The 26,745-nt window shown below is 39.3% G+C and overlaps 1 protein-coding gene across 1 annotated transcript in view; it reads right to left on the bottom strand.

The window, feature by feature from the left end:
• Positions 1–26,745, bottom strand: part of HERC5 (HECT and RLD domain containing E3 ubiquitin protein ligase 5) — a 50,463-nt gene that overhangs the window by 16,942 nt on the left and 6,776 nt on the right. Inside the window, exons 5-16 of the mRNA XM_015138772.3 lie at positions 26,448–26,539; positions 26,086–26,216; positions 22,985–23,130; positions 21,479–21,555; positions 20,648–20,751; positions 19,239–19,298; positions 17,187–17,280; positions 13,659–13,848; positions 10,300–10,454; positions 3,127–3,240; positions 2,183–2,293; positions 97–267 (exon numbers count right to left, since the gene is read on the bottom strand). Coding sequence (XP_014994258.2) covers positions 97–267; positions 2,183–2,293; positions 3,127–3,240; positions 10,300–10,454; positions 13,659–13,848; positions 17,187–17,280; positions 19,239–19,298; positions 20,648–20,751; positions 21,479–21,555; positions 22,985–23,130; positions 26,086–26,216; positions 26,448–26,539 — 1,445 coding nt within the window. The remainder of the gene's footprint in view (positions 1–96; positions 268–2,182; positions 2,294–3,126; positions 3,241–10,299; positions 10,455–13,658; positions 13,849–17,186; positions 17,281–19,238; positions 19,299–20,647; positions 20,752–21,478; positions 21,556–22,984; positions 23,131–26,085; positions 26,217–26,447; positions 26,540–26,745) is intronic.

The raw sequence follows: 26,745 nt of genomic DNA, 5'->3' as shown, positions 1-26,745 counted from the left end.
AAAGGAAGGTAACTTCCTATGAAACCCTTTGTTACTTTTTTTTTAATGTTTTTCTTTTCTCAGCAGCAAAAACATTAAGTGAGAATCACACTTTACCCATAACTCTTTCCTCAGGTCTTCATTCTCAAATTGACTTAGCTGATTCAAAACATCCTCAATCAAGTGATTCCTTCTGACTGTTAGATCAAACGTGGGCATCAAAGCGAATTCAGACTCTCTTTCTTCCTCAATTGCTGCCGCCATAAGATAAGCTTTATGTTTTTTACCCTAGGAAAACAGAAACAGAAATATTACACTTTATTTTACCATTGGCCCTCTCTAAGTAAAAATTTGGAAAGCAGAATAAACTGGTTCTGCTTATAAGTGCAGGTCACCTTTATGAAAAGAACCTTATATGCACCACTGAAGATAAATGATAACATATAGGGACCTGAAGAATCAAAGCCTTTGTGGAGCCAACCTGGATGAGCAAGTAAGTTACCAACTGCAGGTTTTATCAGACCACTTTCTCCTATACACACAATTACTAATGCTTAAGATACCAAAGCTACTTATTAACAAGCTGAGAGACGTATTGGTATCCATTGAAACAGTGCACTGCAACATGATGCTTTCTCATTCAGAAGAGAAGTTCAGATGCTTAGAAAGCAAAAAGGCTGCAGGAAAAAAGTCCAGGTGTGAGAGATGTCACCAAAGAGCCTATTCCAAGAAAAAAAACCTAGACAAGAGATTTTAAGGGAGAATTTACCTAAGAAGTTAATCGGAGAGAGACAAGCGGGGAAAGAGAGAGGGAAAGATGGACAGACAGACAGAATGTCCATTCAGAAACCAAATGGCAATTTTAGGTCACCGAAGTCTATGGTTCGGGGCCGGGTGCAGTGGCTCACACCTGTAATGTCAGCACTTTGGGAGGCTGAGGTGGGCGGATCACTTGAGGTCAGGAGTTCGAGACCAGCCTGGCTAACATGGTGAAACCCTGTCTCTACAAAAAATACAAACATTAGCTGGGTGTGGTGGCAGGTGCCTGTAATCCCAGGTACTTGGGAGGCTGAGGCAGGAAAATCGCTTGAACCCAGGAAGTGGAGGTTGCAGTGAGCCGAGATCATGCCACTGCACTCCAGCCTGGGCGGCAGAGGGAGACGCTCTCAAAAAAAAAAAAAAAAAAGTCTATGCTTTTAGCAGAAAAAGGAGTAGTCAAATATTACTTCTATGAAATTATCTCTGGAACCTTGTTTAAAATCAGGAGAGAATAGGTTGTCAGAGTTGAAGCAAAACAAAGTTCTTTTATCTTTTTTTCTTTGATTTCCCTTTGTTAAATATTTCATTATCGTCATACTCAGAACTCATAAATCAATTTCCCATTTTTATTATGGTAAATGCATTATATTAAACTATCTGCTTTAAGGACATATATTTGAATGTTATACATACATATAACATATGTCTGCATATGTAAAAGTGATAATAATACCCAACCCTTTGGGTACTTTGTGTGAGGCAGTTTTAAATGCTTTACCTGTATTAACAAATTTAATCCTTATAAAATTGCAATGAGGCAGGGATTATCTCATACAATTCCTTGGGAATTTTCAATTGCCCGCTTTTACTACTTTGGTGGTAAAATATTTTGTTAACGTTTGATAATATCCATACACTTTGCTGGATATATCTACAAACATAACCACCTCAGTTAGTAACAGTACCATATATAGAAAAGGGGGAATCTGTACAAACCTCTATTATGGCACTATCACAGAGTAGTAGCCATTTATTGGGCTCCTAATTTCAGGAATCCTCGGCCACCTCTATTCCTGCTACCATATCTTTTCATTAGATTGTGCCTCCTTACACAGGTGCTAGTCAAGCCCAAGTCTGTTATACCTCTTTGAGTACTATTCAGAAGACTACAGGCTGCCACTGCCAACTTCAGGTAAAAATCCAATAACTAGGCCAGTTGACCAAGCTCCATCCCTTGCTACCAAGGCCCTAATTTGTCTTAAGGTGAAGATGATCCAAATTATGACAGTCTGCCTTGCCTTCTTCATTAGAGTGTACGCTCCTTGAATGCCACAACCATTGGTTTCACTGGTAGGTGGTTCTCTTATCACCCCCAAAATATTGCATGATTAAGAAGGCACTTAGCATGTGATTTATGCTAATGAAGACAAATAGGCATACATACCTCTATTTTTAAAAGTGTGTCTGTATGTAGTAGTTTAATTTTCGACAGATGATTAAAGATAAATGGAAAGTGACTAAATATGACCCAGCATCCTGCATTTTCTGAAGTGTCCTAAAAATGGAAATGACAACAATTCTGATAAGTTAAAGGACAGAGAAACCTTACACTTTACCTCATAGCCTTACATCCCTGATGGTATAAGGTCTCAGTACTTCCAACAAAAGCAATCCAAATTACTGGTCCACAGTACTAGTAGTAGAAAATGTGTTTTACATGTATCAATGAAAGGTATATAGAGAATGTTTAGTGCCCATTTAATTTAGCAATTAATTATAATCTTTGGATGCTTTCCCAAAGATTCTGTTCTGCTGAAACCTGAGTTTCTGCCATGTGAATAAGCTCAGTTGCATTTGGTAAACAGAGAATGATATAACATGGGTAGCTGGTTAGCTCACATATGAATTTTGCTGGGCAAGAGTTGATGTGCTAGGAGAATTATAACCTTCAGAGAAAGAAAGAGAGACTTCGGGCCAGCTGCTACCTTGGCAGTAGGAGCCCTTCAACTGTATTTTCAGAAAATAAAAAAGGAGTGCTTACATCCAAGACACTCTACCCACAGGTCTTGGCTCTTGACTCCTAATGAGTCTCACTGCCTTCTATGACCACTTTAAGGGTATCAGAGCTCCACTAGTTCTTCTCCAATTACAGTGTAGATAGATTTCTACCCTTTCCTTTTTGTGCATTTTTCATATTCCCATAGTCATCTCCCAAGGTGTCAATCATTTTTCCGCTGGAACTCTGACTACAAAATTGCATAGATTTTGAGGAGTCTTAATGTTTCCCACAAGCCCTGCTATTTCTATTGTGCAATTTTGCAGAGGACAAGAAATGCCTATATTAACTCACTGATTATCAATTTCCCCCTTTAAACATGCTATACCTACCACAGTCATTTTCCACAAGCACCTTCTGCATACTTCTACAAAAAAATTGAGACGGTACAAGAGTTCGTCTACTTGGAAAATACTTTCAGGTAGTTGACATTTCATCTGGTTTACCTTAAATAAAATATGACTTGTGAAAAAGTTTTATATTTAAAGACAATTTTGCTTAATAGCTGTTAATTAGATTATCAAATTAAATTATAAATGAAACACTCTTATAATGACCAGAATAAAATTCTATCCAATTCCTCCATTGCCAAAGTCCCAAATTTTCATGAACATAAATATCTAAGATTTAATAGTAGAGATTGATGATATAATGATAAACTTCTAGTTATTTTTAATTCATAGAAAAATTTTAAAGAACTTTTAATCCAAAGAAAAAAAAAACAACGCAATATCCCAAAGTACTCTGGGGTCCAGTTCTTCAGGTCTTAGTCTTCAGGACTTAATAATATACCACCTTATAGACATTCACTCTGCTGAGGCATTTGTGGAACATTCCCCTACTGAGAGGAAATTTTCCAACCCTCCATCCCATATGATATGATCAGGGTTATTATGACTATTATGACAGACACATGAACACCCTGGCATGTCGTGAAGACAATGAATAATAATGACACTAGACACTTCGGGCATTAGTGACTGTTAGTATTTGACTTGGATGGGCGTTATCCTGAAATAAATTACTCTTAGGTGGTCTTCTAAAAACTCATCTTGGCTATATGCACTGAAACCATGTGTCTAGAATGTTCTTATTGACTCTCGTCCAGACCTCAAATATTCCAGGCCCCCCAGTACTACCACCCAAAGCCTGGTGAGACTGTTTCACCCTGTAACTATGGCTCTCTGGATCTGATGATCTTGGCCTTGCATTATCATTATTAGCCTCAAGATATCCAGAGTCACAGAGAAAATGGGTGCTTCATCTTCATGGTTCCTGGTGGCCTCCTGCTGAGGTGCGGAGCCTGACAAATATCAAATATTCTGATGTTATCTATAGGGTCAAAGGACAAAGCAGGATCCCCTGAAGATTTCTTTTGTTGCTGCTTCAGTATTTCTTGTGATTCTCTTTGTAAGTAGCAAAAGCTTGTTAGAATATACCTTCCCAGAGCTCTTCAATAAATTTCTTATTTTTTCAAAACACAAATTATTTGTCATTAACCTTTCCCTTTTGTAAAATAAAAAATTTAAAACTGTTGAAAATAGCCATTGCTTTTCAATAATATGGCAGTTTTTTTCTTCAACAGTATGATATATTAGGTACCCTGATCCACTGAAAACACCTAGAAATACAGGAAAAGCTGTAACAAATATGTTTAAAGGCATTACTGATTTTTTAGGTAGATGGAATAAACAGGTCAAAAACCAAATGAAAGTGGCATTTGCCTTGAGAGCATCTGCCCAACCTGGTGAACGTAAACTTCAATTTTCAATGGTTGGGGCTTTGGGGAAAGGAGGCAAAGCCCAGACTGTTCAAATTAGGGAGTCCATAGGAGAAGTTATCCCCACAAGTCTGAGACCCAAAAGGGTTAAACCATCAGGTAAGGATGAACTAGAAATGAATAAGCTCTTTCCCCCACTGCCATATCAATCACTCCAACTCCACCTTGACCCCAGGACCACAAGGCAAACTGTTCCAAGTTCAAATGGTGCTGAGTTGGGGAAAAATTGTCCCCTATAGGATCTATAATTACAAAAGAGCTCTCCCTCAACCTTACCACCAAATTCTAAAAAGCTTCAAGCCAAAAATGTAAAGTACTACCAAACTGGTGGTATCTCCAGGAGCCTGGCAGAAGAAAATTCTCTGTGAAGAAAGCCAGTCCTCAGGTAATTCCAAAAGATAAAGTTCCAAGGAAACGGACAGCTCTCACACATACACAAATCACAAAATACATGAGGATAAAGACACCAGGAGGAAGATTCAGCAGAAACTGACCTGCAAAGACTTCAGATACCTGAGTTATAAGGCATATATATTCAGATAAATAAAAGGAAAGTGTGAAAAGAACAAAGAAATTATAAATAATGAGCAAATTATTTATAATTTAAAGAACAAATTCGAGTATCTAGAAATGGAAAACATTAATACTTGAGATAAAAACTTAAAAGGTAGTATTAACAGCAACCAAAATCACTGAAAAAGGAATTCATGAACTGGAAGACAGGGCTGAAGAAATACCATCCAGAATGGGGTACAGAGAGACAATGAGACGGAAAATATGACAGAAAGCTTAAGGGACATGCCAAATAGACTGAGAAAGTCTAACATATCAATAACTGGAATTTCAAAGAAGAGAGTCAATATTCAATTAGATTTGAAATGTGGAACAATTTCTAAAAGGAGGGAAATACCCTTAACCTACAAAGGTTATTTTCAAAAACCTAATAGAAGGCCAGGCACAGTGGCTCATGCCTGTAATCCCAGCACCTTGGGAGGCCAAGGTGGGAAAATCACTTGAGGTCAGGAGTTGGAGACCAGCCTGGGCAACATGGCGAAACCCCATCTCTACTAAAAACTCAAAAATTAGCCGAGCGGGGTAGTATGTGCCTATATTCCTGGCTACTCAGGAAGCTGAGGCACAACGATAGCTTGAACCCAGGAGGCAGAGGGTGCAGTAAGCCAAAATCGTGCCACTGCACTCCAGCCTGAGCAACAGGCTCTTTTTTTTTCTGTCTCAAGAAAAAAAAGAGAAAAAAGCCTATAGGGCTGGTGTGGTGGCTCACCCGGGTAATCCCTGCACTTCGGGAGACCAAGGCCTAAGCAGGAGAATCACTTGAGGCCAGGAGCTCAAGACCAGCCTGAGCAACATAGTTAGGCCCTGTCTCTCCAAAAATGAAAAAATTAGCTGGGCATGGTGGTGCATGCCTGTAGTCCCAGTTACTCAGGAGGCTGAGGTGGGAGAATCGCCTGAGTCAAGGCTGCAGTGAGCCATGACTGCACCACTGCACTCCAGCCTGGGCACAGAGTGAGATTCCGACTCAAACAACAACAACAACAACAACAACAACAAACCCCTATAAGTAAATGATACTAAAAGCATTTCCTTTGGAAACTAAGAATAGTCCACTGGGCGACATAGCGAGACTCTGTCTCAAAAAAAAAAAAAAAAAAAAAAAAAAAAATTTCCTTTAAAATCACAAAGAAGTACCCACTTTTACCCCACCTCTATTTAACATCATATTAGAAGCCCTAGCTAGAGCAAGACAAAGGAAAATAATAAAATGTATATGGACTGGAAAAAGAAAACATTATAAAAAATTCAAAATTTTGGCAAATTTGAGAATTTGGCAAATTTGCTGAATATAAGAATCAATACTCAGGCCAGGTACAGTGGCTCACACCTGTAATCCCAGCACTTTGGGAGGCAGAGCCAGGCAGATCACTTTAGGCCAGGTGTTCGAGACCAGCCTGGCCAACATGGTGAAACTAAAAATACAAAAATTAGCCAGGCATGGTGATGCGTGCCTGTAATCCCAGCTAATTGGGAGGCTGAGGGAGGAGAAGCACTTGAACCCGGGAGGTGGAGGTTGCAGTGAACAGAGATCACACCACTGAACTCCAGTCTGGCCAACAGAGGGCAACTCTGTCTCAAAAAAAAAAAAAAAAAAAAATTAATATTCAAAAATCAATGCATTCCTATACACCAACAACAGATAATATAATTTTAAGATACTATAATAGTGTAACAAACGCAAATGTCTTGGGATATATTTGACTAAACAGACTTTAATAGTAAAATAACAAAACTTTACTGAAAGACAACCAATAAGTGGAGAGGTAGATGCTATGAAGATTCACAATAGTAAAGATGTCAATATAGTGAAACACAGAAATATAAATAATTAAATATAGATTGCATGTAATTCCAATCAAATTCTCAATAAGACTCTGTGTGTGTGTGTCTCCATATATAACCTGACAAGGCAATTTAGAAATATATATGGTAAATTTTTAGCAAAATTTATATGCCAAAAATATTCAAGACTCACTTCAGAAACAAAGCTAGGGTACTTCTCTTACTAGATATGAACAATTAATGTACAGCCATACAAAAGGACCCATGGTATAGTGGACTCATGGTACAAAAGGACCCAAAAGTGAAACCCACACATGGAAACTTGATGCACAACAGTTTGTATTGCCTATCAATGGAGAAAAGGCAGCATTTCAATAAGTGGTGCTAGGGTAACTTTTTCATATTAAAAATAATAAAAATAAATTTACAATAAGTTTCTAATTGCATTAAACAGTAAATTGTGAAATGCAAAGCTAAAGTCAGTATTTCCTTTAGACCTGGACAAGAGTGTCCTCTGCCCTAGGACCATGGTTCTTGCAGTGGCTCTCCTCCAGCCAAGCCTCTTCCCCCAGAATAAGGGGTCTGCAGGGCCAGGGGGACCTGTCTATTTTCAGCCCACACATCCCCTTCTAGATTGGGCTACATATACCCAGGACCTGGGATTCCACGTTCAAATCGTTCCAGGCCTGCTTCTGGCACAGGCCTCTCCACTTGCTTGGTCTCTAGAGAGTGAACTATGTCACAACTGAGACCCTCCAGCCTCAGGGTTGGCTAAGGAGGGTCTATGGTGGGAGGTGGGAGAGAACTCAGACATATGGGCTGAGGTGTCCACATATGGGCATGTGACACGCCTTCTGGTGTGGGACAAAACCAAGAAGAAAAGAAGAGCAGAGGGCTGCATTTAAGCTACCACTTCTCTTCTCTTTTCTTTTTTTCTTTTTTTTTTCTGAGATGGAGTCTTGCTCTGTCACCCAGGCTGGAGTGCAGTGGCACAATCTTGGCTCGCTACAACCTCTGCCTCCTGGATTCAAGCGACTCTCCTGCCTCAGCCTCCCAAGCAGCTGGGATTACAGGAGCGCCCACCACACCTGGCTAATTTTTGTATTTTTTGTAGAGACGGGGTTTCACTATGTTGGTCAGGCTGGTCTCGAACTCCTAACCTTGTGATCTGCCTGCCTCAGCCTCCCAAAGTGCTGGGATTACAGGCATGAGCCATCAAACCCAGCAAGCCACCACTTTTCAATGTAGAATTTTAAGAAGACTGAGATTTCTAAATTCAAACCTGGCCTCCCCTGTCATTATGAAGGTTTATTTGTCAAAGAAGGAGGACAGTGTATTTTATTAACAGTTTGTTAGACAGGTTTTTAACCTTTTAAATATTAGACATATGGTATATATCATTTATACTCTTCCTCTGGCCTTGGCTATTGTCCTCTTAGAAGACTACCTAGGGCAGTTTTGAAGACCTAATCTAGCCCTCTGTTATTTTTATAGTCTCACTGGTAACATAGCCATGACCATTCATTTTTGTATTGCCTGTGGCTGCTTTCATGCTACTCCTGAAGAGCTGAGTAGCTGCAGTTGTGACAGAAACCACATGCTGCAAGAAGCCTAAAATATTTACTATCTGGTCCTTTCCAGAAAAAAGCTGCCAACCCCGATTTAGGGTAATAATTTAAAACCTTTACGGGAGAAAAAAAGCTTAAAACAAGACACAAGGAGTAAAATTATATAAAGAAATGGACGGACAAATTTATCTACATTAAAATTAAGAATGTGAGTTTGCCAAAAAACACCATAAAAGCAAAAGACAAACTATAACTGGGATACACCATTTGCAACACATATCACTGACAAAGAAGTAGTATCCAAAATATAATTCTTATAAGCAGTAAGAAAAAGTCAAATATTGGCCAGGCACAGTGGATCTTACCTGTAATACCAGGACTTTGGGAGACTGAGGTGGGTGAATCATTTGAGCTCAGGAGTTCGAGACCAGCCTGGGCTACATGGTGAAACCCCATCTCTACAAAAAATACAAAAATTAGCAAGGCATGGTGGCTTGCACATGTAGTCCAAGCTACTTTGGAGGCTGAAGTGGGAGGATCACAGGAGCCTGGGAGGCAGAGGTTGCAGTGAGCTGAGATTAAGCCACTGCATTCCAGCCTGGATGACAGAGGGAGAACCTGTCTCGAACAAATCGAAATCCTTTACGGGAGAAAAGAAGTTTAAAACAAGACACAAGGAGTAAAAAGAAATGGATTGACAAATTTATCTACAATAAAATTAAGAATGTGAGTTTATACCATATTTGCAACACATACCATTGACAAAGGAGTAGTATCCAAAATAAAAGAACTCTATAATCAGTAAGAAAAAGTCAAACATCATTTAAATGAACAAAAGTCAAGGACAGGCATTTCACAGAAGAGGAAACAAATACTGCAATTATAAACATGAAAATATGCTCTAGCGCATCTGAACCAGGGAAATACAATTAAAATCATAATTTGGTATCATTTTGTATCAAAAATATTTTCAAAATGGAGCAACGGGAATTCTCATCATCTCCTGGAGAGAATTTAAATTGGTCCAACTGCTTTAGAAGAGTTTGTCACTACCAGGAAAGAGCAACACACACATATCCATAGCTTATCAATTCTAGAACTAGGTATGAAAACCAGAACCTACTCTTGACACAATAACACCAAGAGATATGAGCAAAAATGTATTATAGCAGCAATGTTTTCTCACAGAGGAACTCCCAACAAGACCAAAAAAAAAAAAAAAAAAAAAACCCACAAGAATTGCAAATAGCATACACATTTGTCAATATTGGAATGGATAAGCAAAGTATGGTATATTCATACAATGAACTATACTGCAGAGTGAAAATGAATGAAATACAGCCATAAGCATTAATCTGGATGAATCTATAAAACAACACTGAGCGTAAGAAGCATGTATTCCATTGACATAAATTTTGAAAATACCAAAATTAAACATCATAGTGTCTATAAATACAGTAAGAGCAAGAGAATGATTATCCCAAAATCCAGGATCATGACTATCTCTGCGAGATGGAGGGGTTGCAATCCATGAGGGGTACACAGGTATTTCTAAAGTACACAGGTATTTCTAAAGTACTGGAAATGTTGTATTTTTTTTAACATGGGTAGTAAGGACACTAATGTTTATTTTATTATTTTTCTTTCAATTCTAAATAGGTTTTACAAAAAACAACATTTAAAAAAATAGCAATATAAACTTCATATGTCTCACAGGAGTCTGCTTAAGATTCAAGCCAGCTGAAAGCAAGGGAATTTTTACTGCTAGATAAAAACACAGAGGTTTCTAAAGGAACTCTTACCCTGTGCAGCTTCTTCAACATTTCTAGGAGAGCTTGAACATTACCATTCTCCTCAGCACTTTCATCCCAGTAATCCAACTGGCATACGACAGCTGTTTTAAACATCTGGACCAGTTTGCTGAAAGTGGATTCTTGCAGAGTTGCCCAATACTCTTCTGAGGAATACAAGGAAAGCAAATTGTTTTAAAAATGAGTTTTATTGTGTTTTTTTTGTTTGTTTGTTTGAGATGGAGTCTCGCCCTGTGGCCCAGGCTGGAGTGTAGTGGCACAATCTCAGCTCACTACAACCTCTGCCTCCCAGGTTCAAGCAATTCTTCTGCCTCACCCTCCTGAGTGGCTGGAATTACAGGCGCCTACCACTATGCCTGGATAATTTTTGTATTTTTATAGAGACAAGGTTTCACCATGTTGGCCAGGCTGGTCTTGAACTCCTGACCTCAGGTGATCCTCCCACCTCTGCCTCCCAAAGTGCTGGGATTATAGGCGTGAGCCACCTCACCAGCTTATTGTATATATTTGAGGGCTACAAAATGTAATGGGATACACATAAATAGTAAAATTGTTACTATAGTGAAGCAAATTAACATTTTTTTGCAGGCCAGGCATGGTGGCTCACACCTGCAATCCCAGCACTTTGGGAGGCTGAGGCAGGTGGATTGTCTGAGCTCAGCAGTTCGAGGCCAGCCTGGGCGACATAGAGAAACTCGGTCTCTACCCAAAATACCAAATATTAGCTGGGCATGGTGGCACGTATCTGTGCCACCTCGGGAGGCTACTCGGGAGCTACTCGGGAGGCTGAGGTGGGAGAATCACTTCAGACTGGGAGGTGGAGGCTGCAGTGAGCTGAGATTGTGCCAGAGAACTCCAACCTGGGTGACAGAGTAAGACCCCATCTCAAAAAAAAAATTTTCTTTTTATAACAAGAACAGCTAACATCTACTTATTTAACAACAATAAAATCCCTAATACAATGTTATTAACTGTAGTCCTCCTGTCGTCTTGTCTAGTAGATCTCTAAGCTTGATCCTACACATCTGCTTCTTTGTGTCCTTTGAACTACATCTCCACATTTCCTTTCCACCCCATCCACTAGTAACCACTATTTTATTATCTATCTCTGCATATTTGACCTTTAGAAGGAAGGTAAATATAATTATCATGTATTTTACTTAGATTCTTGAAGGAAAAAAGTAGCCAATATTTTCTGAAACACGTAACAAAATATTTTAGTATATATCATAATTACAAAAGCACACTTGTAATAAACTTTTCACTGAATAAATACAATTACTATTACAAGTTTAGAATTTAACTTTCTGGTCGCTTGAGCCCAGGAGTTCAAGATTACAGTGAGCTACAATTGTACCACTGTACTCCAGCAAGGTGACAGAGTGAGCCCCTGTCTCTACTAAAAAATACTACTAATAATTTAACATCCTGGAAAAGTTCCTTTACAGTTAATAGAACTACAAATTTGATGTAATTAATTTGTGAAAAAATATGAGCAAAATTAATCACATTTTTGCTGAGATGAAACAGTATAATGCGTTAAAAATTAAAAATTGTTCGTGATTGCATAATTTTCTTTTTGTGCTCCCAGTCTGAAATTTTTAACTCTTAGAAAACATATTTCAGCATTTTAAAAAACAAAAACCATTTTAAAGTAGCTTTTCATCACTTATCATGTTACTCAGTTTTAATAAAACATAAAGAATGGACTTCCTTGAGCTGAATATGCTATGCATGTCAAAAATCTCATTAAATCTATTCATGCCCCTAGAACTTACTTGCAGTGTACTGGAAATACAGGGATAGGATGAAACAGTCAGACTGTCTGGATGTGGGACAGTCTACAAGACAGCTGACCAGGATTCATCTTTCCTTCCTCCTTCATTCCTTCCTCCTTCATTCCTTCCTCCTTCATTCCTTCCTTCGCTCCCTCCTCCTTCCCTTCTCTTCCCCTTCTCCTTCCCTTCCCCTCCCCCATCCCCCTTCCCTTCCCCTTCTCCTTCCCTCACCTTCCCCTTCCCTTCCCCTTTCTTCTCCCTTCCCCTTCCCTTCCCTTTCCCTTCCCCTTCCCTTTCCTCCCCCTTCCCCCTCTCCCTTCCCCTTCCCTTTCCTCTTCTCCTTCCCTCCCCCTCCCCTCCCCTCCCATCCCCTCCACTCTGCTTCCCTTTCCTTCCTTCCTTCCTTCCTTTTTCTTTTCCTTTCTTTTGATTGGTTGTATTTTTAGTAGAGATGGGGTTTCACCATGTTGGCCAGGCTGGCCTCCAACTCCTGGCCTCAAATGAGATTTAAAAAGAAAAAAAAAGCTTTTTTTGGGAAAAGCTTTTTTTGGGAAAAGAAGTTTGAATATGACCTAGATATTGGATAATATTATAAAATTATGACTAATTTTCTTAGATATGATAATGATGCCAGGGTAATATAAAATTCCATGTTCTTTTTTGGGGGGACACAGTCTCACTCTGTCGCCCAGGCTGGAGTGCAATGGGGCGATCTCAGCTCAAGGCAACCTCTGCCTCTCAGGTCAAGCAATTCTCCTGCCTCAGCCTCCCGAGTAGCTGGGATTACAGGCATGCACCACCAAGCCCGGCTAATTTTTGTATTTTTAGTAGAGTTGCGGTTTTGCCATGTTGGCCAGGCTAGTCTTGAACTTCTGACCTCAGGTGATCTGCCTGCCTCAGCCTCCCAAAGTGCTGAGATTACAGGCATGAGTCACCGGTCCCAGCCAGATTCCATGTTCTTAGATGAATGATGAAATATTATGAGTGAAATCTTGTGTCTTCAACTTATTTTCAAATAGTTCAGTAAAAATAAAATGTAATCTTTACATAAACAGAAAGCACACATGGCAACATATTTATTATTGCTGACTCTACAGTAGAGGGTACATGGGTATTCAGTATATATCATAATTACAAAAGCACACTTGTAATAAACTTTTCAGTGAATAAATACAATTACTATTACAAGTTTAGAATTCAACATCCTGGTCGCTTGAGCCCAGGGGTTTAAGATTACAGTGAGCTATGACTGCACCACTGCACTCCAGCAAGGTGTACTACTTATTGCCTGTGGTATACTATACTATTCTTTCATCTTCTCTGTTTGTGAAATTTTTCACAGTGAAAAGTTGGAAACTAAGGAAATCATGACAAAGCCATGTGTGTATCCAAGGAAACTAAGTACTAGAATAATCTATTTTAGATGACTGTGGTATTGTTACAGTATCTTTACAGTATGCTAACAATACGAACAAAAAAAATGAATACATTTATAATTATCTAAGTTTTGCCGTAACTTTACTAGACATATCTTTCCACTGAGGTAAAGTATCTTCAAATGATCAATCTTACCCAGAACCAGTGAAGACGGGTCACTCATTTTACAAACAACCTTTGCAAATGGAACCACAAGGCTCTCCCAGTTGTTAGAAAGATGCATCACAGGACATTCTGGGAGAAGGAAGAAAACTTCTAAAGCTTCTTGGTGTGGAGAATGAAATGGAAGTCTTTTGAGCAGATTATCTTTGAGGCAGGTGGTTACCTGTGGTCAGAAAGGAACAGGGAAAAGGCATTCAAAACTCAGTAGAAGCAGGGTGCAACTGATGGTAATAAAACAAGGTGAAGAGGCTGGAATGTCATTCTACTACTAAATGAGAATAATCATTTAGTTTTTCTAAAACCCCTGTTTACATCCCTTCTCACCTAGCCTCCAAAATATTGGAGGTATTTGGAATATACAATAAGTATTCTCTCAATTCAATTATTGGGGTGCATGAAGAAGATCAAGCACACCTGTAATCCCAGCACTTTGGGAGGCCGAGGAGGGCGGATCACAAGGTCAGGAGATCGAGACCATCCTGGTCAACATGGTGAAACCCTGTCTCTACTTAAAATACGAAATTTAGCTGGGCGTGATGGCGCATGCCTGTAGTACCAGCTACTTGGGAGGCTGAGGCAGGAGAATCGCTTGAACCTGGGAGGCGGAGGTTGCAGTGAGCCGAGATTGTTTCACTGCACTCCAGGCACAGAGCAAGACTCCGTCTCAAAAAAAAAAAAAAGAAAGAAAGAAAGAAAGAAAGAAAAACAAAAAAAATCACATGTGCACAAATTACACTGAATGAACAATGGATTCAGAACTAATAAACAGCCTTCTCAATCATAAGTACCATATTCTACCCTCTGGTTTACACTATCACACCTTGGGTTTTTTTCAAGAGTAAAAATGCATCAGAACCCCAAAAAGCAGAAAAACAAAACAAAGCAAAAAAAAAAAAAAAGACAAAATCCAACAATTTCAAGAACAAAATTTAACATGATTCTCATTATCTTCCGTAAGAGCAACTGTCTCTACCACAGACTCTAATTTCTAGCCCCTCCAATTTCCTTATGGTTTCCCCAATTCAGAATGCAACTGTTTAGGAAAAAATGGAATGGAATTCTGAATTTTTGTTATGTGTGCTTAGATCATAGTAATGATTTGTTTAAAATCCCAATATGAAGATAAGCTAGTATTTATGAATACTTACTACTTGTCAATTATTGTGCTAAGTGATGTACATATATTAATTAGGTCATTTAACCCTTATAGTTTCTCCCTAACATAGATGATATTAATCCCATTTTACTTCATCTGTGATTCAGAGAAATTAAGTAACTTGCTCAAAGTCACACAGCTAAGTGGGAATTTCTCTAGATCTTTCTGACTCCAAAGCCCAAATTCTTAATCGTTATATTATGAGAGAGTGGCTAAATGATATCTGTAAATGTACAAATTGTTGTAATTACCTATTTTTATATTAAAACATTATATTGGACTCCCACAGTGAGATCCAGTCTTTGGAGTTAGTATACCTGACAACTCTATTTCAACATCTTATTAGTACACACGCATTCTACCTCCTTGCTCATCATCAGACACAACCTCAAGCCTCCTCACCTACTCCAAATCCTTAGAATGACTGTGATACCCTCAAGCCAGTCCTACTGTCTGACACATTGTGCTCTGGCATATGCTTTTCTAGCTGCCTCAAATGCCCTTCCACGTGAGCACCTGGTAAGATCTTAATTCCTCTGGGCAACTTTTTGAGTAAATAGAGCTAACCATTCACTGCCCTAATAATGACTCAATTCATCCAAAAATATTGTGCACAGGCTACATTCTAAGCTAGGCACTAGTGAAGATAGTGAAGTGTAAAACACACCAGGTCTTTGCACTAACGTATGCATGTATTTATCTGTCTCCCTTACTACACTATGAGCTTCTAAACGACAGGGAGTATATCTCTTTCATTCTTCATCAAGAGTCATCATTACAGTGCCCAGCACATAGTAAGTGTTCAAATGTTTGCTGAATAAATGAACACATGCCAAAGGTCTGAGAGTCCATATCACAGAACCTCAAGATAGAAACATTTACAGGTCTTCTAATCCAATCATCTTATTCTGAAACAATGGAGGTCAAGGGTGCCCCATGATTATTTCATTTACATACCATATGTTCTTTCTGTGGCACAATCAAGGTATAATTAGTAAACAGGCGGAGCCTTTAATGATGAACTGATCCAATCCCTTTCCTTCACAGATGCACAAACGGGCTTCTATTTTTGGTAATCTTTCCATGGTTGGATTTAGTAGCAATGACTCAGAATCTTACAGAAAGTTAAACTGGCCTCCACAGGAGGATTTTAAAAAACAAAAGAAAATGAGCACTAACAAACGTTGATGAAATAGTCCATAGAGTTTCTGGGTTGTTGACACAGGCAACACTAAGTGTTGCAGAGTCCCAATAAAGGTACATAATTAGGGAACCATTTCACCTCAGACCCCCAGTGGGGCTGTGGTTCTGCCAAAGTTAAGACAACTGAACTTTCCATTTTCCCTTGAAAGAAAGGAACGCATGAGAAAACCTGCAGCTGAAATAGAGAACGCTAGTTGTGGCAGACAGAGCAACTGCCAGAGCTGAAAGGAGGAAGGGTGAGACAGCAAAGACTGAGAGGGAAAGAGAAGAGGGATATAAACACAGAGAGAGACTAAAAAATGCGGGGGAGGCTAGAGGAAGGAAGGGAGGAGGGAAGGAGAGAGAAAAAAAGAAGGAACTACAGTGAGACCCAGAGAGAAAAAAATGGAGAAAAGAACAGAAAGTAGTATCCCTATATCAACCAGTACAAAAAAACAGGGAAATAATAAAGACTACATTAAGAAAAACTAAATTAATAAAGGAAGCATGCAGTGAGCCGAGATTGTGCCACTGCACTCCAGTGTGGGCGACAGAGCGAGACTCCATCTCCAAAAAAATAAAAATAAAAATAAAGGAAGCATGTTCGGAGCACCTGCAAGAAAAAAAACTTAAAGATAGTACTAACAGTGCTGAAACAGGAAGCAATCATCCCATAAAGAACAAGAACATTCTAGAATCTACAGAAAAGTGGAATGGAAAAAAAAAAACAAAGAATCCAGGCAGTCCCTGGTGAGAAGGATATTCATATCAGAAAAAATGTTCTTATTTCTACATTTACGCTTAAAAGGATTGCACATAAAATGTTCTTATTCTAGTGTGCCAATCTCAACAAATCCTTAATCATCTTCCTAAAGCCCTGAGTTGAAAAACTTCCCTCCCTCTAGGAATGTGTATGCATATATGTGCATGTGTGTTTGTGTACAGACACATTATTTAGAATATTTGTAACCTGTGTGACTACTATGCCAATTATTTCACCCTAAAAGGGCAAACTCCTAATTGTTATCTGAGTTTAACTTAATCTGAATATGCTACAAGGTCTCGGAGAATCCCTTAACACAAAACATTTCTTCTGAAATTTTGAGTTCTTATAAGAAATATTCTGGTCTATTTTCTTTCTCCACATAACAATCTGAAGATACCATGTTAGTAATCCAGTCCTTTTGGGTTAACTCCTTGAAGATGTTTCTTGCTTTATTTAAGTCCAAATAAACAGGCATCATTTCTGTAGTTCTTCTGTAGAAGATAAATTAAGTATCTTGTTAGATTATCTCTCTAGATGCAAAGTTTCTTCCAGAGCTTGCCCCATTTCAACAAAATTACATTTTTTCTCATGTATAACTATAATTGTCTAAATACAAATGCAATGTAGTAAACAACATGATTTTTTCTAAAATACCAAAAAATATCAAGGCTGCTTTAACTATATATACCATAAGACTTTAACTCAGATGCTGTCTTATCTGTAATAGATTAAAAAAATAAATATTTCTCAGTTTAAAAAAAATAGCCACAGAGGGAGGCTGAGACAGGAGAATTGCTCGAGCTTGAGAGGTCAAGGCTGCAGTGAGTTGTGAACATGCCACTGTACTCCAGCCTGGGTGACAGAGCGAGACCCTGCCTCAGAAAGGAAGGAAAGGAAGGAAAGGAAGGAAAGGAAGGAAAGGAAGGAAAGGAAGGAAAGGAAGGAAAGGAAGGAAAGGAAGGAAAGGAAGGAAGGAAGGAAGGAAGGAAGGAAGGAAGGAAGGAAGAAAGGAAGGAAGGGAGGAAGGAAGGAAGGGAGGGAAGGAAGGGAGGGAGGGACGAAGGGTGGGCCATAGAAAAAAGATAAATGTTTTTCGAAGGAACGAAGGAAGGACCAACCACAGGAAGGAAGGACCAACCACAGGAAGGAAGGACCAACCACAGGAAGGAAGGACGGAAGGAAGGAAGGACGGAAGGACGGAAGGAAGGAAGGAGCTCCACAGAAAAAAGATAAAGGTTTTTCCCATTTCTAAAAAATACATCCATTTTTTCCAGTTAAATGGACTGAAAAGTGGGAACCAAAAGAGGGAGCTTCTGACCAATAATTTCTTAGTACTTCAATATAAAGTCATTAATGAAATGTTTAAGTATCTTCTCATGGAAGACCTTCTAATGGAAGGTCATGAGGCCATTAAAATTATGTTACCGGCTGCGTGTGGTAGCTCACACCTATAATCTCAACACTGGGAGGCTGAGGTGGGAGGACTGCTTGAGGCCAGGAGTTCAAGACCAGCCTGGGCAACATAGCAAAGCTGCTGTCTTTACAAAAGTTAAAAAATTAGCAGGAGATGGTGGCACATGCCTGTAGTCCCAGCTACGTGGAAGGCTAAGGTGGGAGTATTGCTTGAGCCCAAGAGTTTGATGATGCTTAAGCCCAAGAACCATGATGCTGTAACTCCAGGAGACCTTGTCTCAAAAAAAAAAAAATACATATATATATATATATATATATATATATATATATATATATACATACATACATACATACACACACACACACACATATGTATACCAAAAAAGATAGAACAAAATGTAAAATGGGCAAACATTAAGTATAAAACAACGTATAAACAATGTGATCCAGCTGGGCATGGTGGCTTACGCCTGAAATCCCAGCACTTGGGGAGGCCAAGGCTGGTAAATTGCCTGAGTTCAGGAGTTCGAAACCAGCCTGGCCAACATGGTAAAACTCTGGCTCTACAAAAAAATAAAAAAATTAGCTGTGTGTAGTGCCATATGTCTGAAGCCCCAGCTACTCAGGCTGAGGTGGGAGGATTGCTACAGCCTGGGAGGCGAAGGTTACAATGAGCCAAGATCACACAACTGCATTCCAGCATGGGCAACGACAGGGTAACACCCTGTCTCAAAAAACAAAAACAAAAAACCAGTATGATCTCATTTTTTGTAAAAGAATACATTTGCATGAAAAAATAATATACATAAGTGCTAGCTATTACTCTTATGTGATGGATTATGGAAGATTTTCACTTTCTTTTTATTGTATGTATTTTTGACATTTTCTACAGCAAGCATATATTTACTTTTGTTAAAAAACAATTTTTAGAAAGGGACGAACACACAGCTAATTATTTTACCCTCCAATCATTTTTTATCCTCTTTCATGGTACTCTTAATACAATTTAATACAATTAATTTATTACATATATTACCTTTTCCTTAAAAAACTTCCAGTTAGACAAGCAGGAGATGAAAATATCTCTTGGATTTCCCTGTATTAGTAATAAGACACTGGTTAAACCAAATCACATGGTATACATACACACAGCCTCTTTATAGCATGAAACATGATAAATACAACATCTTATAACAATCCTTCTAACCTCTCCATTTGTCTCCTATCTGTACGCATATTATCTTGGCTTCCAAAAGTCCATTCTGTTTGGTAAATCTCAAAATTTCAGTGGCAAACATGGGAAATAAAAAAGTTTATACATACTAAGAGAAGCCTCAAATAAAGAGGAAAGGCTTGATTTATGGTCAGAACTTTCTTGAACAAACAAAATACTCCCACCCCACCAACTATGCAAGTCCTATTTATTTCTATTCCATTGAAGTAGAAACAAAATAAATTACCAGAAATTAAATGGGGGAAGAAGTATGCTGAGTTTCATCTTAGCAGTAGTTGTACAGTTCTTAATTATTTATGCTTGCAAATTATGATGCAATTATTTTGTGCAACCATTTTGTACAATCATTTTCCAGAATTAGAAAGTCATACTTTAAAATATTTCTAAAAGATGATGTTTGTAAGAATAGGCAGGAGTTCTATAAGACTGTAGGAGTTCTATGGTTTAGAGAAGAATGGTACAAATTGTTTGGCTAAGAATAACAGGAACACAAACTAATGGTTCCAGTATCGAATGGGACTGGGGAACACTATAGACTGTATTTTCTGGCCAGAGAGTCACAATATACATAAACAGAGGCCTGGAGAAGCCCTGCAGTAAAGAAAGCTGTCCTCATGGAGCTTACATGCTAGTTGTGATAGTTAGTTTTATATGTCAACTGGGCTAGGCCATGGTACCAAGATATTTGGTCAAATATTATTCTGGATGTTTCTATGAAAATATTTTTTTAGACAAGATTAACATTTAAAACAGTAAACTGAGTAAAGCACTTGAACGAGTGAATAAAAAGAAAGCACCTTCCATAATGTTAGTGAGCCTCATCCAGTTGAAGGCCTTAAGAGAAAAGGCTGAGGTCACCCAAAGAAGAGGAAATTCTGCTTTTAGATTGCCTTCAGACTTGAGTTGCAACATCAACTTTTCCCCAAGTCTCCAGCCTGCTGGCCTGCCCTACAGATTTTGAACTTGCCAGCCCCTACGATCTCACGAGACAATTCCTTAAAATAATCTCTCTCTCCCTCCCCTCCATAGATGGATAGATGGACAGACAGACATGATAGAGACAGAGATAGAGACGGAAATACACACATATCCTATTAGTTTGTTTCGCTGGAAAACCCTGACTACAAAATCTTATACTGCTGTGCAGAACCAGTTTGGGAAATGATACTTGAGAGTGTTATATAAGCAGACAGTCAGACTGTGGGATGTACCTTTTTGTGCTATGCCACCGTTTCGTCTCCACATCAGCAATCCATCTCTTTACAGTCCCTTCATTCAGTGTAGGAATTGTCCTCTTCAGATTAACATAGGAATTCTGTAAACAAACAGGAAAGTAAAATACAATAATTTAGACACATCAGAGATAGGTACTCAACTCTTAGGTACACTCTAGAGGGTAAAACTGACTTTTAAATACGGGTAATACAGCCCTGGGACAATCACAAAGTGATACTCAACCAATAAGTAATCAATCATTTGCCTGGTTGCCACTTTCTTGTCCAAAGGGGCTTAGACTGAAAGTAAATTTCTCTGAGGGCCTCAACACTCAGCACTTTATACAAATACAATCAAATTAAACTGAACATCAGACAGCCTTGAAAGGAAGGGAAGATCCTGAAAGCTCTGTGTGCAGAAGTGTGAGGAACTCAATTTCACTTGGTGAAGTAGGGCAGGGAAGTTACGGACATTTTATTTGCAAGCCCATGAACCTTGGGGAGTATTGGCCTGCAAAGTCATTTTTAGAATCTGCCACTCTGTTGTTTGCCAGGATACCGACAAAACATCATTGGCAAGCAGCCCCCAAAAGGTAAGTAGAGTCTATGGAAATCACATTGATTAGACATTCACCAGAGAAAAATTTGCTGATTTTTGTGGGAAAATACTGATGTAGTTTAGATAATAAAGGATCAGTAATGTCCAGCTATCCCCCAAAAAGTCAGCCTAGTAAACCAATGATTTTGGAATTCACCAAACTTGGATACTAGAACCCTTAGTTTTGCTTAAAATACCAGGTTATAGAACACCTGGAGATCTATTTTTACCTCTTTCTTTATCCAGAGCAAAATGCTTTGATTCCCTCCAGCAATCATTATTAACTCCTTTTCTGAGGTATGGCTTTCTGAAAGGATGCACAAAAAGTAAGAGTGTTAGAAAGTCATTTGGCACAAACAGGCATGTTCAATTTAAATAACTTCAAATTCTTCTTAAACGTAGTCATCTTAATAGACAAAATACATCCTCCACCAATTAAGAAGCTGAAATACATATACTTTGGAGTAAAGTCTAGTTGGCAAACATACGTAATTCACAAGGTGGACATGTGACATCAGTTTAATATACATAATATAAATATTTATATATAAAATGCAAATATTTGATTAGCTAAATGCTATCACTTTAATTCAGCTCCCATTACCTTTTTTTTTTTTTTTTTTTTTGAGATGGAGTCTTGCTGTTGCCCAGGCTGGAGTGCAGTGGTGCGATCTCTGCTCACTGCAAGCTCCGCTGCCTTGCGGGTTCATGCCATTCTCCTGCCTCAGCCTCCCTAGAAGCTGGGACTACTAGGGAGAAGCGCCCGCCACCACGCCTGGCTAATTTTTTTTTATTTTCAGTAGAGACGGGGTTTCGCCGTGTTCGCCAGGATGGTCTCAATCTCCTGACCTCATGATCCACCCGCCTCGGCCTCCCAAAGTGCTGGGATTACAGGCGTGAGCCACTGCACCCGGCCCAACTCCCATTACTAAAAACCATGTTTTCAAGATTTAACCAATGACGCTGGTTATAAAGAATATAAGTACTTTAAGCCCATGTAACTGGTTATAAGGAATCAAAGATAATACATGCTGCTTAAGAAAATAACTCTACTGTTCGTTTTCCCACAAGAAATGAGTAAATTTTGTCACTTGAGGTCACCACTAAGCTTTCAGAAACAAGTAACAGAAATGCTCCAAGGTGCTTCTATAGTGGAGTGTTTCAGAGCTCAGATTGAGGTCATAAAGGGCACCGGTTCAACTCCAGACAAACCACTTACTGGCCATGAGTAAGTGGCTAACCCTTTTCTCTCCAAGTCTCTTTATCCTCCAATAAAACAGAAGTGGCAGAATACACCTCCCAGAACCGTTACAAGGATTAGTGAGATAACACAAGTAAGTGCTGAGTGCAGTTCAGTGCCAGGTATATGTTGATTGCTCATTATTCTGAGGGTTTTATATGACTGTGGATCAACTTAACCAGGGCAACCAGCCACCACAGAATTAGTTAAGTCTCTTGCAAACTGGAATGAGAGCTGCATATGCCTCTGAATCCATTGTGTATTTTATCATTTAAATTCACATTAATCCTAATCTGAAGGAGTAATACAGAATAATTATTTTGCCTCAATAAATCAGACTGACTCTTGAATTGTTTACCAGTAAAAAAATGAAACCAATATTTAGAGAAACTCCCTTCATAGTCATATACTGCTTTCTTTGCCACATTACCCAGTTAGAAAAATCATTTTCTCTAAAAAGATACTATGCCAAACCCTATGTTCCTAAAGAATTTACCAAGTTTGAGTTCTTCACTTGATGATACTTTCACAGGAAGCGGTATCAGCTGGTCAAGTGTTCCACCGTTTCCCAGTTGTCCGTCTTTTCCAGAACCAAAGGAAAAGACCTTTCCGAAATCAGAAACATAGGCAAGCGTGTGCCACCTATTAAATAAAAGCACATATGGTCAATCCTTAATTATCCACAATGATGAGAGTGTTTAGCAATACAGTAAATTGCCAAAACTATGTTACCCAGTGAAAGTGAAACTAAACATCTCCTAAAGGATGAAAACCATCTGGAAACCAAGAAATCAACATGTACCTGAAAAGACTGTGGAACCCAAAGGCCACTCAAGACCATGATGTCATACTTTGGCGAATGGTGTTCCCTTTGTTGGAACAAGCACCTCCCCTTGCCCTCTGCTCATTTTTCAACTTCAGTTTGAGTCACCGTCACTTGGAAACCATCTGAGTCCCTTCTCTTCCCATCCTGGAAGACTCAGTTGAGTTCCCATTTAATTTCTCAAAGACCTTTACCACACTGATTTCCTATTTTGCTTGTTTGTATCTCCACTATACTGTTGTGTAGCAAGGAATCTGCCTTGCCCAGAGAGGTCTGGCTGGTGCCCAGTTCCTGGGAGGTAACCTCTAAACCCACAGAATTTCCCAAGCCCTCAGACCTACAGGAGGGCAGAGCTGGAGATTAAGTTCAACTACCTGGCAATGATTTAACCAATCATGCCTCAGCAATAAAATCCCAATAGAAATCCTCAATCTAGGCTGGGTGTGGTGGCTCATGCCTGTAATCCTAGCACTTTGGGAGGCCAAGGCAGTAGGATACTTTGCGCCCAGAAGTTTAAGACCAGCCTGGTCAATATAAGGAGACCCTATCTCTACAACAAATTTAAAAATTAGTTGGACACGGTGGCACACACCTGTGGTCCCAGCTACTCAGGAGGCTGAGGCAGGAGGACTGCTTGAGCCTGGGAGGTCAAGGCTGCAGTAAGCCATGATAGCACCACTGCAGTCCAGCCTGGGTGACAGAGTGAGACCTTGTCTCAAAACAAACAAACAAACAAACAAACAAAAAACAACTCTTGACTTAGGTGAACTTCTGTGACTGAATGGCAAATTATGTACATCCTGTACTGTCTCCAAAAAAAAAAAAAAAAAAAAACCAGAAAAAACAAAAACAACTCTCAACTTGGGTGAGTAAATTTCTCTGATTGGTTGGCAAATTCTGTATGTCCTGTCACATTATCAGGCCAGAAGAGATAACACCATCCATCTCCTCCAAGGGGAGATGACAGCCACAAGCTCAGCATTTGGAGCCCTCCTAGACCCTACCCTTATGTTTCTTCCTTTCACTGGTACTAATTTGTATCCTCTTCTTGGAATAAATGTGACTATGAGTATAATAGCTTTCAGTAAGTTCCCGAGTCTTTCCAGTGAATTGTCCTGTTAGTAGGGGTATTGCCCTGATGTGCATTAAGACAGATCTCCAACTTGCCTCCTTCTCTTGTAACACATGCTACTCAAAAGGATTGTATGTAATGAAGAATCCAAAGAGGTAATAAGACTGCTTTGGTTAAGAGATACTGAATGAGGTATCAATATTGAAGAGATGTTTGTTTGGTGAACAGACTCATATTCCGATAATTTGGTCTACCTTAATATTACCCATCTATGTAATTCTACTCCAAGATTATAAGAAAATCAGACTGAAAGTATGCATGTTAGTTTTTTACAAGAATGGTTTCAGTAAACTAACAAATGAACCCAACATTCAAATACAGTCTGAATTTTGCTCTATGTTTAGTGAGGGAAAAACTGCCCAAAAGAGTAGTGTATACGGGGGAGAATTTTTTTTTAACCCCATCAACTCCCAATATCCCCCTGGCAAGACGTGCACTGATATATCTGATGACCAAAAAATTAAATAGTGGCATGGTGGCTCACCCCTGTAATCCCAACACTCTGGGAGGTCAAGGCAGGCAGATCACCTGAGGTCAGGAGTTCAAGACTAGCCTGGCCAACATGGTGAAACCCCGTCTCTACTAAAAACACAAAAATTAGCCAGTTGTGGCCGGGCACGGTGGCTCACGCCTGTAATCCCAGCACTTTGGGAGGCCGAGGCAGGTGGATCACAAGGTCAGGAGACAGAGACCACCCTGGCTAACACGTTGAAACCCCGTCTCTCCTAAAAATACAAAAAATTAGCCAGGCATAGTGGCAGGCACCTGTAGTCCCAGCTACTCAGGAGGCTGAGGCAGGAGAATGGTGTGAACCTGGGAGGCGGAGCTTGCAGTGAGCCGAGATTGTGCCACCGCACTCCAGCCTGTGCGATGGAGCGAGACTCCGTCTCAAAAAAAAAAAAAAAAAAAAATTAGCCGGTTGTGGCAGTGCACGTCTGTAATCCTAGCTACTCCAGAGGCTGAGGTGGGAGAATCACCTGAGCCTGGGAGGTGGAGGTTGCAGTGAGCTGAGCTTACATCACTGCACTTCAGCCTGGGCGACAGAGCAATATTCCACCTCAAAAACAAAACAAAACAAAACAAAACAAAAACCTTTAAATAAACCAAGGAGTCTGAGCAAGACATTTTACCTTTATTTTCTAAAAAAGAGCTGTGAAAATTAAACTTTTCAGGAATATTTCACTCAAACCATCACTGACTATGTCTTATACTTTACCATGATCAGCGCAGGCTACAGTGAAAGAACTCTGGTAATTAAAAAGTATGCTGGCCGCAAGGCATTGTGAGAGAGGGTGATTACATTAATGAATAATCCTTTGTGATTCGCACTTTACTTTTCCCAAATAAACAATGACTTATTTTTCTTAAAGACAAAAGTGCACCTGAATAGTTACAAACGTATTTTCACTAAGGAGACAGCAGAAAGTGAACTGCATCTGCTCATTAAAAACAACAACAAAGAAAACAACCATGTATAGTAAAAGGGGTATTACGTTTATCTAAATAATATAAATTAAGCATTTTCACTGATTTGAAAATGTATGATACTTAAATCTCAAAGAAACTGATAGAAATTTTATTAAATTACTATCTAGTTTACTGTATTCATTTTATCAATTTTCATTGATACTTTACAACTTACCTTCCACATGCTATCTGAGTCACTCTATTTCCAACAAGCTCAGCCACCAAACAGGGTCTTAGCTCATTCTGTGTTGAATTATGACCAAGTTGCCCATGTTTTCCAGCACCAAAAGTAAACAGCAGTCCATCCTAAGGAAAGGGAATGTCATATCAGATGCTAGAGAAATAAAATAAAAAAGTAGTATTCACTGATGCAAAGTGAATAACTAATAAAAAGCACTGTCAAAGTAAAGTTCCTAAATATCAGAAGGACAGTCCTACATGTAGGAAGTGATGACCTTTCTTCCCTGGGAAACACTAGCTTCCCATACAAAATGTTCTTCTAAAAATACAGCCAAAAAGAGACAAGGGTACACCCACCTGTGTGAGCAGGGCACTGTGAGAGCCACCACAAGCGAGAAATTCAACTTTCTGATTGTCTAGTGCTTCAATAAGGGAAGGAGAATCTTTACCTATGTAAGGAAAAAAATAGCTGAAGTGACCAAAAGGAAATGCTGAGTTTCACCCTGCAGTTACCTGGACTGCTGCTTCTCAACCCAGCAACAACAGTTCTCGTGATATTCTGACAAGAAAGGCTCTATGTTGCCATGTTTAGGATCAAGTTCTATACCTCAGGGTGAAGGTGGGACCAGTGGCCAAAAGGGTCACACTTAGGGGC

Source organism: Macaca mulatta, chromosome 5 (genome assembly GCF_049350105.2).
Source record: "Macaca mulatta isolate MMU2019108-1 chromosome 5, T2T-MMU8v2.0, whole genome shotgun sequence".
In the NCBI taxonomy this organism is placed as follows: domain Eukaryota; kingdom Metazoa; phylum Chordata; class Mammalia; order Primates; family Cercopithecidae; genus Macaca; species Macaca mulatta.
This window is presented reverse-complemented; position numbering and strand designations above follow the sequence as displayed.